This window comes from Psammomys obesus, unplaced genomic scaffold (genome assembly GCF_907164565.1).
Source record: "Psammomys obesus unplaced genomic scaffold, mPsaObe1.curated_primary_1811, whole genome shotgun sequence".
NCBI lineage: Eukaryota > Metazoa > Chordata > Mammalia > Rodentia > Muridae > Psammomys > Psammomys obesus.
Window position 1 is genome coordinate 14,423,211 of NW_026594428.1, and position 12,795 is coordinate 14,436,005.

The 12,795-nt window shown below is 46.5% G+C and overlaps 1 protein-coding gene across 1 annotated transcript in view; it reads left to right on the top strand.

Moving 5' to 3' along the window:
* The window catches only part of Ankh (ANKH inorganic pyrophosphate transport regulator), a 138,715-nt gene that overhangs the window by 111,855 nt on the left and 14,065 nt on the right, over nt 1-12,795 (top strand). The window contains exon 8 of the mRNA XM_055618989.1: nt 236-331. Within this exon, the coding sequence (XP_055474964.1) occupies nt 236-331 (96 nt within the window). The remainder of the gene's footprint in view (nt 1-235; nt 332-12,795) is intronic.

Genomic DNA, 12,795 nt, shown 5'->3' on the forward strand with positions numbered 1-12,795 from the left:
GTGGCAGCCTGGTGCCAAGGGCAGAGAATTGAAAGAGCCCAGAGTTCCCTCTGGTTAATGTCTCTGGGCAGGAACCTGACAGCTGTTTCAGAGACCCACTGTGACAGCCATCTTCCAAGCTGTCACTTGAAATCGGTACTTAAGGCATGTCAAATAAAACAAGGTGCTCTTTGTGATCTGGGGGCTCAGCCAAGGGTGACCTAGCCTTGTCATCACTGCCGTTCTCTTTTCCCAGAATAACCCCAGCAATAAACTGGCGAACACAAGCAACGCCGTCACTTCGGCCCACATCAAAAAGTTCACCTTTGTCTGCATGGCACTGTCATTGACGGTAAGGGGAGAGCGGGGACCACGGCAGAGTGTACAGCCCCTCTCTTTCTCAGCATGAGTGGGTATGCCCCCAAAGAGGGAACTCGCCATTGTAAAGGAAAGAGTCCTGTATTCCATAATGTGATGCCTCACTGTCTTAATTAAGGACTGTTGTTCAAGACCATTGATTCTAGGAATGAAAGTATTTACAGTTCTCAGGCCCACAGACATGATCAAGAAAGACAGCGTTATTCTGAATAACACTCTTTCGTTTGTCTGTGTGTGTGGGAGAGAGAGAATACCCCCTTCCTGGACCCCTTTCTGTTTTATTTACTGAGTCAGGGTCTCTTGTTTAACCCTGTCTTGATGATTCTGAGAGTGGCTAAGCAGCTTGCCCTGAGGGATCCTCTGTATCCATCTCCCTCCTGCTGGGGCTACAGACCGGCTGTCATACCCACCCTACTTCGGTTACAGGCATCACATGTTTCTAGGACATGAACCTAGCATACGCCAGGTGAATTCTCTGTCTTGGAGCTATACCGCCAGTCCAGAACCCTTCCCTTGCTATATAATTTCTGATTCATCTTTTAAACTTCAAGTCAGCTTTGCAAACACCGCTGCTCTTTCCTAAATTTAACTAGTATATTTTCTCTAGTAGAAATAATGGGAGCTCCTCCTGAGTCCCCAAAAGTCTGTGTAAATACAAAAGACACAGCTGTGAATAAGGATGGAAAACACTGAACTTTTTGGATCTGGGTACATCCTTTTTTTTTTTTTTTTTTTAGCATGGTCTCACTGTTTACGGCAGAGTGCCCTGGAACTCACTGTGTAGACCAGGCTGGCCTAGAATTTACAGAGATTTATCTGCCTCTGCATCCCAGGAGTTTGAGTGTACATTCTTTTTTTTTTTTTGTCTGTTTGTTTTGCTTTGGTTTGTTTTTTTTTTTTTTTTTTTTTTTTTTTAAGACAGGGTTTCTCCATGTAGCCCTGGCTGTCTTGGAACTTGGTTTGTAGACACAAGGCTGGCCTCAAACCTAGAGATCTGCTTGCCTCTGCCTCCCAAGGGCTGGGATAAAAGGTGTGTTCCACCACCACCTGATCTGGGTATACATTCTTAAGTAAACAACAACATCCCGGCTTTACCAAACCCCCATATGGAAAGATAATATTCAGAAAACATGGGGGACAGTGAACATGCTGTAAAAGCCAAAGGACATACTATACAATTTAAGATTGCTAGTTTAAACGTTTACTAAAGGCAGGGAAAAACAAACCAACATAAATGGCAGCAGTGCCGTGAGGTTCTTAAGGCATTAAAGAACATGGCTTTTTAAATTCAGCTAAGCTTTCCTTTGTTGCTATGGCTATGCTGCTCCTAAAAATCCTGTAGAACTTATTTTCCTTTTATACATACTATGCACTGATCACCTGAATGTGTTCTGCAGTCATCATTAACAACCAATAGAGAGAGCCAAGGCTGAAGTATCTTCCTGAGACCAGGAAGACAGCAACTGCCCCCTTCATCATAGTCCTCAGAGCCATTGGGCCTGATGAACAGCACTGATTATCCTTGAGAAGTAGATCTCCAGCAGTCACTCAGAATGTACAGCTTAATATCTGGTCCAGTGCCTGGATCATGGTGACAGGAACAACACAAGATATACGATCACAGGAAGCCTTTGGAACCACTGAGTCACAACATCATACCCTCAGCACCCATCACCACCAACAGTACCCGTCCAGCGACCTGTCCCTGTGGGATGGGTGACACACCAAACTCAAGGCTCCTAGCTAGGAAGGAACTTCTGATCACATCTGTGGTTGGAGTTTACCAGTGACCCTGGGCGACCTGTTTCCCTGTTGGCATTTTTTTTTCTTTCTTCCTATGGTGCGCCAGTTTTTCCATAGTTCCCTAAAATGTTAGCAAAACACTGAACAACTTTGAAACTGCTCAAAAGAGTATTTTAGGAAAAAACCAGAGAAGTTTCTGTTCCAGGAACAGACCTCAGCTTTTGGAGGAGTCTGTTAAATGACTTGGAGTCAAAAGTGGACTTGAAGCCAAATTCTGGGACTGAGCCTCATCTGCTCAGAGCTGACAGCTTGGGGCTATCTTTGGCTCAGCTGCCAGGGCTTCCCAGCCTGTCTTCTCTCATGTGGACATACCTCCTCACAGCTGGAGGTAAGCGAAGGAGAATATGGCCACACCGCGTGAAGACGGCCAATAGTTTGAACCTCTGCAAGTCTGACCATGAGCAAGTTTAAAATAATAACAGGATCTGGGAGACTACTTAGAGCTCTTTTCCAGGCACATGCTGATTTCTTGTTGTTTTCCCAGATCAAGAAAAAATACTAAGTCAGACTGCTTCGCTGCAAGTCTACCTTAGAAATAAGGACTCAGAAGCCCTTATTGGAAGGGGACTTGGAGATGAACAATTAAAAAAAAAAACCTTTAATATTCAGAAAAAGAACCAGCTTAGGATATATGATACACCCCAGCAATAGAACCTGCTGGAGCTCAGTTGCCGGGAATCTGTCCCCGTTAACTCCCCCAAGTCTCCAGACAGGAGCCGGTGACTCTGTGCTTGAAGAAACTGTTTCTTCAACATTGAAAGCTACAGTATTTGGCTTGTAGCTTGCTTGAACTCATAACAGTTCAGTCTATAGAGTCATCACATCATGGCTGGAGGAGCTGTTGCTAAAAGACGCATAGAAAATGTAAAATTCCCACATTGAACCTTTAACTGTCAGTGTGTGTGTGTGTGTGTGTGTGTGTGTGTGTGTGTGTGTGTGTATCTTTTAATATCCCACGACACACTAATTCTTGCACATCTACTGGTGCCCTTAGTCTCTGTCAGTCACAAAGCAGGTCAACATAACCTAGGGCTACGGGACCCATCCATGGTAACCCGTGACTCCACCAATCAGCTGTGCTTCTCACCTGTGGCACCTTCTCTCTGTGAGGAAGTATATGCGGGAGGAGGGCAGAGCAGAAAAGCAGTATTGCTGTTGCAATGCATTAGCATCTTGCTGTTCACCCTTCAGATCATGCTTCATAGGAGAACCGTCCAGTCTAAACCACCTGATCCAGTGAGATAAAAGAAAGGTTCTGAGTCTTTAGTGAGTCTAAAAGATCCAGTTCTGAAGGGTAGATTGCCAGATAACTAACTCCCTAAGAGCAAGGAGGGAGTAGACTGGGTGAGCTAGTTGACTGCATAGCACAAGCTGCTCTTTAAAGAAAAGAGGACAAAAATACACACGAGCGCTATCAAAGAATGGCTTCCTTGTGGCAATGCTGTACTGCAGCCATACAAGGGAGACTGCAAACCAGTGGTCCAGAGAAGCCAAACTCAAAGACTGTGGTCATCTGTGCAGTGAGCACTCTTCGAGAACCTTCCTGTAGAACAACAGTAGTGTTGACTTTTCTGTGTTAAGTCCCGTGACAACTAGTGTGTTGTAGAAGGCTGCTTGTCTTGATGGGTTATGTTGTGAGCATGAGGAGAGCACGGTCTGGAGTAGGCAATGAGGAAGATGTCCCTTGCTGAAGAAAGAACTGGCTGCCTGGGCTGAAAATCCCTACCACATGTATGGTCTATGAAGCTCTTCATAGTTCCTGCTGGCCTCTAGATTTAGGGCTGAAGTAAAAACTGCTAACCAGAGTGACACATGTCTTCCCAATAGCACTGTTGGTGGCAGATAAGTGTCCCAAAGAGGTGATAACCACCTGTTTCTAGAACCCAGGCCAGCGCAATAAAAGCCAGTAAATCGGGGTGCTAAATTTACAGAATTTGCTCATTAACCCAAAACTTGTTTGGGATTCCCTTTTCCTTTGAACTCTTTCTGACACTCAACAGATCATGGTAAGCAGGAGAGCCCTAACAGTTTCAGCTGCTAACAGTTGCCTGGCTTCCATCTGACTTCACAACAGCCTTTTAAGAGCATTGGGTATTTCTCCTCTCAGATTGCCCACTGCTGCAGTAGTTTTGGGGAGCTGGTGCCAAGAATGGGGCCCCTCAGCTCCAGGAGAAGTAGAAAAGAATCTATGCAAAACCCAGGCTTGGCTGCCTTGGAAGCCTTCTCTAGCCCCTTTGTATACAGTAGAAACAGGCCCTGATCCAGATGGATCTTGGCAAGTATAGCCAGTGGGGCACGTCTAGGTATAGACAGCCTACCCAGCCTTTCCAACATCCCCTGAATGCCAGATCCCAGGAAAGTCAGACTTAGAAAGCAAGGATCATGGAGAGGAGACAGACTGTCAGACAGCTGGAGAGGGTATGAAAGTGAGAAAGAGGAAGGGTCGGCTGGCCTGAAAAAGAGACAGGACGTTGGCACAGAAAGATGGGCAAAATGACAGAGGTAGTGGTACACACAAAACAGGAGAATGGAGGGCCCCAAACCCTCAACCTCCCCCTGCCCCAGTCCTTGGGGCTCTGTGAGTCTTCCCAGTGCAATAGAATCTCAGAAGAATTTATAAAGATGTGTAATTCAGAAACCAGTAATTAGGCATAATGTAATGTTTTTGGCTAAGGTTTGTTTTTTGGCGAACTGACCCATGTTAAGAATGCAAGTGTGGAATGCAACTCTCACTAGGGTTTGAACAGGGCACTTGGGCCATGCCAAGGTTGGAGGACTGCCAGGCCTCCACACTGCATCCCATTGTCCACATAAGAACCAAGCCCTCAGCTTGACCAGTCAGAGCTTGCTCAGGGGAGAGGCCAGGAGTGTGGGGAGTATGTCAGTGCCACCTAAAGGGGAGAGAACAAAGCCTGCTGGGATGCCGTCAGATGGCAAAGGCTCCAGTAGTGGAGTACAGAGGTAGCCAAGCCTAGGACCTGTTGGTAATTTAGGTCTCGTTCTTCAAAGAGAAGTTGAAATAGGGGACTAGGAAGATGGCTCAGTGGGTAAAGGACTTGCCACATAGCCATGAAGAGCTTGATCTCACCCACATGAAAGCCATGCACAGCCGCTCACGTGGAGGGAGGTGAGGAAGGGGAGACACGGGAGCCTCTCTGGGGCTCACCGGCTCAGTCTAGCCAAATGGTCCAGCTCTGGCTTTGGAGAGAGAAAAATATGAGGTGATGAGAAACACTATCTGTCAACTCCTGGCTTGTGTATCTGCATACATACCCCTACCTACCTGTGCACACACGCACACAAAAAGAAGTTAAAATTGTCACTGTGATCTGCCTGAGCCTTGGCAAAGGCAAGTACTTGAAGCAGGAACCAGTATTAGATTTAGGTTACTTTGCTAGGTTTTAAACCTTCTCTTACCTTCTGCAGTTAATAAAAAGGGAGGGAGACCTTGAACCCACCTAGAACTTTCCATTCTGTGCCGTAGGTTGAATTTTGTCTGTTCATACATTGTAAAGTTAACCCCAGTACCAAAAAAAAGCAACCTTACTTGGAAATGGGGTCCAGGTTCTATGGGCAAGCTTGGCCCCAAACGTGTTGTGGCTAGTGTTCTTATTAAAGGGCACATTTGAATATGGACACAAGAAGCCTTTGGTGCTATTGAGGGTTCTTTTGCTATAGAGAGGCCTGGAGTCACCTATCCTGATTTCAGCCTCATGTCTGAGAGACTGTCCCTTCTTATTGCTCTAAGACACCCAAATGTAGCTGGGCATGGTGGTACACATCTTTAATCCCAGCACTTGGGAGGCAGAGGCAGGTGGATTATTGTGAGTTTGAGGCCAGCCTGCTCTACAAAATGAGTCCAGGACAGCCAGGGCTGTTACATAGAGAAGCCCTGTCTTGAAAAACCAAAAAAGAAAAGACACCCAAATGTAGATCTTTGCTCACTGTAGGCCTGGCAATCAAATCTGCTGATGTTTCTAAGAGAAAGGAATCTTCTAGTGGTCACCTGAGGCCACAAGGCTGACTCATCAGACCTGAGCTGTTCAACTCTCCATCTCTTCAGTTATGTAGGACATCTCTGTCATTTTGTTTCAAGTCTCCATGTGAGCAGAGGTTTTGCTGAGAAGAACCCAGATTGCAGGCAATGCTGTACTTGCCTCTACAGAGACTGCTGAGACACACTGAGCTTACAGGGGGCACTCTGATTGCCCTTTGGAGTCTCATTGTGTCCTTGCTGATGGTTTAGGGGGATCTGAGAGAAAACAGTCACCAATGTTAGACGTAGGAAACTCTGCTTGGTTTTGTTCTTTCTGAATAATTACCGCACTTCCACTGGGTCCTTGAAAAGCCCCTATCTCCTGCCCATGCTACCTTGAAACTTAGAAAATATTATTAGAACGTGCCTAATGCTAATAGCATGGACCAAAACTAATAAGTTTTAAGGAAAAGAGACTAATTTTGGCTCAGTATTCTGGGCCGAGGTCCTCAAATAGCAGGGGGACAGCAAGTACATTAATGCTTGGGTCTGGTCCTTCTCTGACCAGGGTCCACTCTAACTGTAATTGCCTCCCTGAAGCCCCACCTGAAACACCAGTCAGGTTATATTTCCACCCACGTAAAACCTCCCAGTGCGGATTGTATGTCAATACATCACCCACCAAGGCATAGCACTACCTACTGAGTCCCACTGCACAGGCTCTGTTCCTTCCTCAACTTACATCAAAGACTAGAATCCTACAGAGAAGTGGCTAGACCAGGAAGCACTTGTCATGTCACAGAGCAAGGAAATGGGAAGATAACTTGCATACTTCCAGGAAGCATGCTTAAAGATATTCTGTGCCCATGGGAAATATAAGTTATATCAGTTTAAAAAAAAATATCCCAGGACACTAATGGGAGCACAGTATTTAGGAAACATCTCTCAGCTTCAATGGGACTGGGTCCAGCCCCACTGACAACCTTCAAGAAATGTCAGAGAGTACAGGATGCTGTGCTAGTTTTTCTTGTGTCAAGGCTTCCATTTTAGCAGTTGCTCCTGTGACAGCTTTCCTCCTCCTTCCCCTTGGGAGTCTGGAACAGATTGGTTTCCTTTCACAGAGCAGATAGGGACCCTGTAAAACTGAAGGCATCTCTTCTTGTTGTTGTTTTGAGTATTATCTCATTGGGCATGATGTTTCAGGGACAGCTAGATCTCCCCATGAGCTTGAAGCCAGCTGGCTGCTTACCCAGAAATACAGGGATGAAGATGTGGCTACTTGGTGGGATGCTTGGCTAGCCACACAAAGCCCTGGCTTCCATCCCCAGCACTATATAAATCGGGCCTGGTGACATATGCCTAGAATCTCAGCACTCTAGAGATGGAAACAGAGAGGATCAGAAGTTCGAGTCCGTGGCTATGTAAGGAGTTCAAGGCCAGACTGCATTACATGAGACTTCAAAAAGAAAAACAAGATATTATCTCAAAACCTACTAAATAAGCTTAGGGTAAAACCCAGAGCATCTGATCCAAATGCTAAGTTGCCACTGGGAACCTTTGCTGAAGTGAGAGATCACTTGGGTCAGGAACAATAATGAAGCAATCAGCACCCTCCTGGGCTAGCAGAGGGGTTGTCTGGCTTGCTCTGCCAGGGCCTCAGCATGACCTAGTACAGCCATTCTTAGAATCCAGGCTGGAGAGGGGGTGCCCCTGGGCTTTGTCCCATGGGCTCTGCTTTAAGGGCTCTGGGGCAGATGGACACTTGTTCAGACCCAGTAAAGAGCTCCGAACAGCACCCTGAAACTGTTCTTAGGGACCTTGCCAGCTCTTCTGAGCCCCAAAGAACCACTATCCTGGAAAACAGCATATGTGACAAATGACAAGACAGCCTGCTTGCCAGTCACTGAGAGCTGCCAGAGATCCCTGTGTGCGTAGAGGGGGATCTTAACTGCTGGGCTGAAGAACACGTAGATCCTCAGCAAGAAAATGAAGCATTTAGGATCCACCCAGATGATCTCACTTCACAATCCTTCATTTAATCGCACCTATTACCAGAGAAAGTCTATTTACTAGTTGTAGGGATTTGGGAGTGCATATTTTCTCTGAGTGGTCCTTACACCTCCAACTACAGGTGCTTTAGAGAAAAATAAAATACAGTAGTCCCTTCTTATCCACAGGTTTTTCCCCCTGAAGTTTCACCTTCCTGTGGTCAACCACAGCCCAACAACATGATATGGAATGTTCCAGAAAGTTTATAACTACAATTCTGAGTAACACAATGAAATCCAGTGCCATCATGCTCATTGCTGCCCAGGTCATGCGTCCACCCTTTGTGTAGTGTTACCCCTCTGCATGCGTTATGGGCATGTTAGCCAGTGTCAGGCTTAGACTTGTCAGCTTCAGTGGCTTCAGAAACAACCTGCTGATTATTAAAACATACCTCTGAGCGTGTCTGGGAATGTGTTTCCTCCAGAGAGGAAGGGAGGGAGGAAGACCTGTCCTGACGCTAGGCACCACCATGGCGTAGGCTGTGGACCCAGATGGAAGGAAAGGGAGAAACCTCTAGAGTGTAGGCGTACCCTCCTCGCCTGCTTCCTGAGCACTGTGATGGGAGCTGCCCATCACAGCCATGACTATGCCCTCTGGAGCTGTGGCCAAAATAAGTCTTTCCTCCCTTAATTTGTACTTGGCTGTTATTTGATTGTAGCAACGTGTGGCCGTGCTAGAGGACCATACTAGCTGTCTTGTGTGTGAGGTTGATCGCCAGTGGCATATCAGATGACAATGACTCTCTATGTGCCATAATTGTGAGTTGTTGCAGCACTGTGTCATGAGGCCTGTGTCATTCACCTCCCTTCACCTTATCACATTGATGTTAGCTCACATTATAGTGTATATGGACATGTACTATATATGTATCTAGTGTATATGTACTATAATATAACCTTATTAGTTGTTAATCTGCTGTTTTTATTTATACATTGAACTCTGTGTTAGGCATAGAGGCACAAGAGAAAGTGACTGTAGGAGTTGTTACTATGTACAGTTCCACACATCCACTGAGAGTCCTGGGGTGTGTCCCTTGAGGATAAAGGGAAACTGTTATGAAAGGAAAGAGGGTGTTGGGCATGGCATTGTTAGAAATAAACTCAGGCTCACAAAGAAAGAAACAGCAGTTCCAAATGAAGTGTCTGGACAAGGCAAGCTTTGCTCCTGATCAGGAGGGTGTACCTGGGACCAGCAAACACACCAAGGCAGGAAGCACACAGGTTTTTACTAACCCAGTTGGTGGCTGACCCTTTCCCCACTGGCTGGGGAGGCCAATCCCACAATCTTATTCAGTTGCCTAGTTTGAAAAGAATTGGTGCACAGGAAATGAAGGAGGAATAGGAAAGGGGTTGCTGTTACAAGGAGAAAAGGGTCACTGCTCCAGGGTGTCAAATTCCTACAACAGAGCAGTGGGCTTTTGTGTAAACAGATGTTGTACTGGGTGAAGAGGATTAAACATTTGCATAAAAGTCTTGCAAGATGAGGTAAGTAAAAAGAATTTAACTCCTTGCCCTAAATACAAATCTTACAGTATTTGATATAAGGACTTATATTTGATATTTCTTACATGTTCAGGATGTCCCTCTGTGAGGACCACATAAATGTTAGTAGAATGTGCAAGAATGTCAGCCCATGACATTTTCTTTTTTCCTTGTGGCTCTTCTGAGAAAATGAAACACCAACTATAAATCAGGTCTGACCTGGCAAAGCCACTTTTGAATCACAGTTTTTATTAACTTAAGGCCGCAGTGTTTATAAATCAGCCATGGGGCGCCAAATTAAGGCAGAGCCCAGTAAGATCCAAGCAGCCATGTTCTTTTGGCAGTCCAGAACTGGCCCCTCCTGGAATCCTCCCTTAGTATCCTACTGGGCTCCAGCTCCTGCCATCTCCTGAAGTCAGCTGTCACTTGGGAGTCTTTCAGAAAGGTGCTGGCATCATGTGAGCATCTAGTTGTCACAGCATGCTCCGCGCCCCTCCTTCAGATCCCCTTGGTGCTGACTGAGCATCCCTTTGTGGCTTTGAGGCAATTCTGTGCCCTCGTCTGGTGCTTGCTGCTGCTGCAGGATGCCACAGCCTGGACACTGTATAGTGAAGAGGTACTGGAGCCCCTGGAGAGGAGAGGGCAGCCAGGCACCTGTTGAGGTCCAAGCCTGTACTCACTCCACAACTAGTCAGTCTGTCAAGCCCCAAGCTGTCCCAGCAGAGGCCACCCAGACCTGTGGAGGAAGAAATTGGCTACTCTGAAGACCTTAATCCAAAAGCTTTAGAATTTCAGGCTTCATAGAGATGTGCCTAGGAAAAGAAAGCAGAACAGAGGAAGCAGCTTAAAGATCTGCAGTCAGGTCTTCCTTTGACACATGATCCCTCTTCATGAGTCTTGGAGGATCGCCTCCAATGCTGATGGGCCCCGGTAATCTAATACTGGTGGGTTCAGTGGATTCAAAGATATAGGAGCTCTGCCTCTGCACCCCCAGTTTGCCTCCACCTTTGAAAGGCAGTGAGGTCACCTACTGTTCGATTCCCTAGGAGAGCCAGGGGCCGCCTGCTCCTAAGGTCTGCCTGTGTGTGACTTACCTACCACTAGTAGATGCAGAGGCACTGGGAGAAAAATGACTAGCTTAGGAGTCAGAAGCTGGGATCATGGTCTCCAAGTCCTCTCATGTCCTCAGTTTCCCCACCTCAGAGTAGCTTCCATAAGTCAAGGGCTACCTGACTCCCCATTTTGTCTGCTACTCTTGTTTAATTGGTAGAGTCTTCCATGTGCTGGCCACACCCGGGACCACCTCATGCTGGTGTCATCCTGTCATCCCAGGGAAGCTGCAATTCAGTACTGCTGGTTTCTCCTCAGACCCCATGTACTAGAAAATAGCAACACTGAAGCAGCTGTTAAAGATTAAAAACCATTACTGTGTTTTGGTGGCCTCTCAGTCCAGTTTAGCTGTTGAGTTCCTATGAATGACCCAGTCTTACTTCCCTGTTGCTGAACTACCCTCCTGGGCAGCTGTCACTCAGCCTTCCTGGGCGACTGCTGGGACCTGTCCTAGCCTTGGTACCATGCTGACCCTTTGTCTAGAACAAAGGCTGCCTGTGTCAGCCTTTGTTCCTGCTGCACGTCCCTCCCCCACACCATGAGGTGGAGACTGCTGCTTCATTGTTCCCATTATCCAGCAGAAGAAAATGACTCCCTTGTGCATAGGGTTAGGAACAGGACAGAAGGTAAATGAACAGAGGTTGCAGCTTTCTCTTACCAAGACACAGGATGGGGTTCTTTCCAGTGCCTCAGGGCATCCTGGAAATAGGGAGAAGGGCCTGTGTCCCCATCATAAAGGAGCTGTATGGAGGCACTGCTTCAGGATTGTAGGAGGACTGTGTGAAATAAGATGGAAAGCTCTTGCTTTGAGCTGGTCAGAGTTTGTTCCCATAGAACTGTTTCCCTCCCTGAACGCATGGTTCTCTCTGGAAACTTAAGGGGGTCTGGTTTTAATTCAGCACCCCTTGCAGATTTGGGAGTTTGATTTGTTGGAGATATTCAGCAGCATTTAAACAATTAAAATTAGACCCCAAGCCGTCCCTAAGCCCTCCTCATATAGATTGTGCATATCCATCCACTTGTGCTTTGGAAAAGCAGATGGTCAAGTGTATTGTGATGGTCTGATCCTTTTTCTCAAAATCTGTTGGCATTTATGGATGTGTGTTTGTATGTGTGAGGGCCCTGGTGTATGCAGATACATATGTATGCATGTGTGTTCATGTTGAGGTTGAAGTAAATTGTCTCTTTAGGTTGCTCTCTACTTTATATTCTTTAGTTATTTTTAAATTTTTATTGTATGTGTTTTAGTATTTGCCTCAATGTATTCCTGTGTACCACATGCATGCAGTGCCCTCAGAGGCCAGAAGAAGGCATCAGCTCCCTTGGGGCTGGACTCACAGAGAGTTGGGAATTGAATTTGTCTCCACTGGTAAAGCAGCTCTTAACTATTAAGCTAATTCTCCAACCCCCAAAAGTTTTTGTTTCTTTGTTTTTGTTTTTGGTGTGTGTGAGAGAGAGAAAAAGAGACAGGCAGACAGACAGACAGAGAGATTTGGTCTCATTATGTAGCCCTGGTAGAACTCTGCAGGGTTGAGTCCAGGCTGGCCTCAACCTCAGGAAGATCCACTGCCTCTGCCTCGAGAGTGCTGGACTTAGAGGCCTGCGCTGCCACCACCACAGGCTACTTTATTTTTCCAGGCAGGATCTCTTGTTGAAGCTGGAGCTGGCCAGAGCCAGCCGGTGTAGTCAGCCAGCTTTCCCCAGAGATCTGCCTCCCAAGTGCTGAGGTTCCAAGCATCCAACAAACCTCCTCAGCTTTATAGGTGGGAGCCGCTTACCTGAACTCTGGTCCTTGGGCTTGCACAGCAGGACCTTTCACGCTGCTCCATCTCCTCAGCCCCCTTGGAAAACATCTTAATTGTAGTAAGATGTACAAAATTATAAAGCTACCATTTTGCCCACTCTGACTCTACTGTGAGGTGCAACCCCACCCCATCCCGAGAGTTCTCATCCTGTTAAACTGAGCCAGTATTCGTTATACCCCTTCCCCTGAGCCCCATTTCTGAATTTACTGTTAAG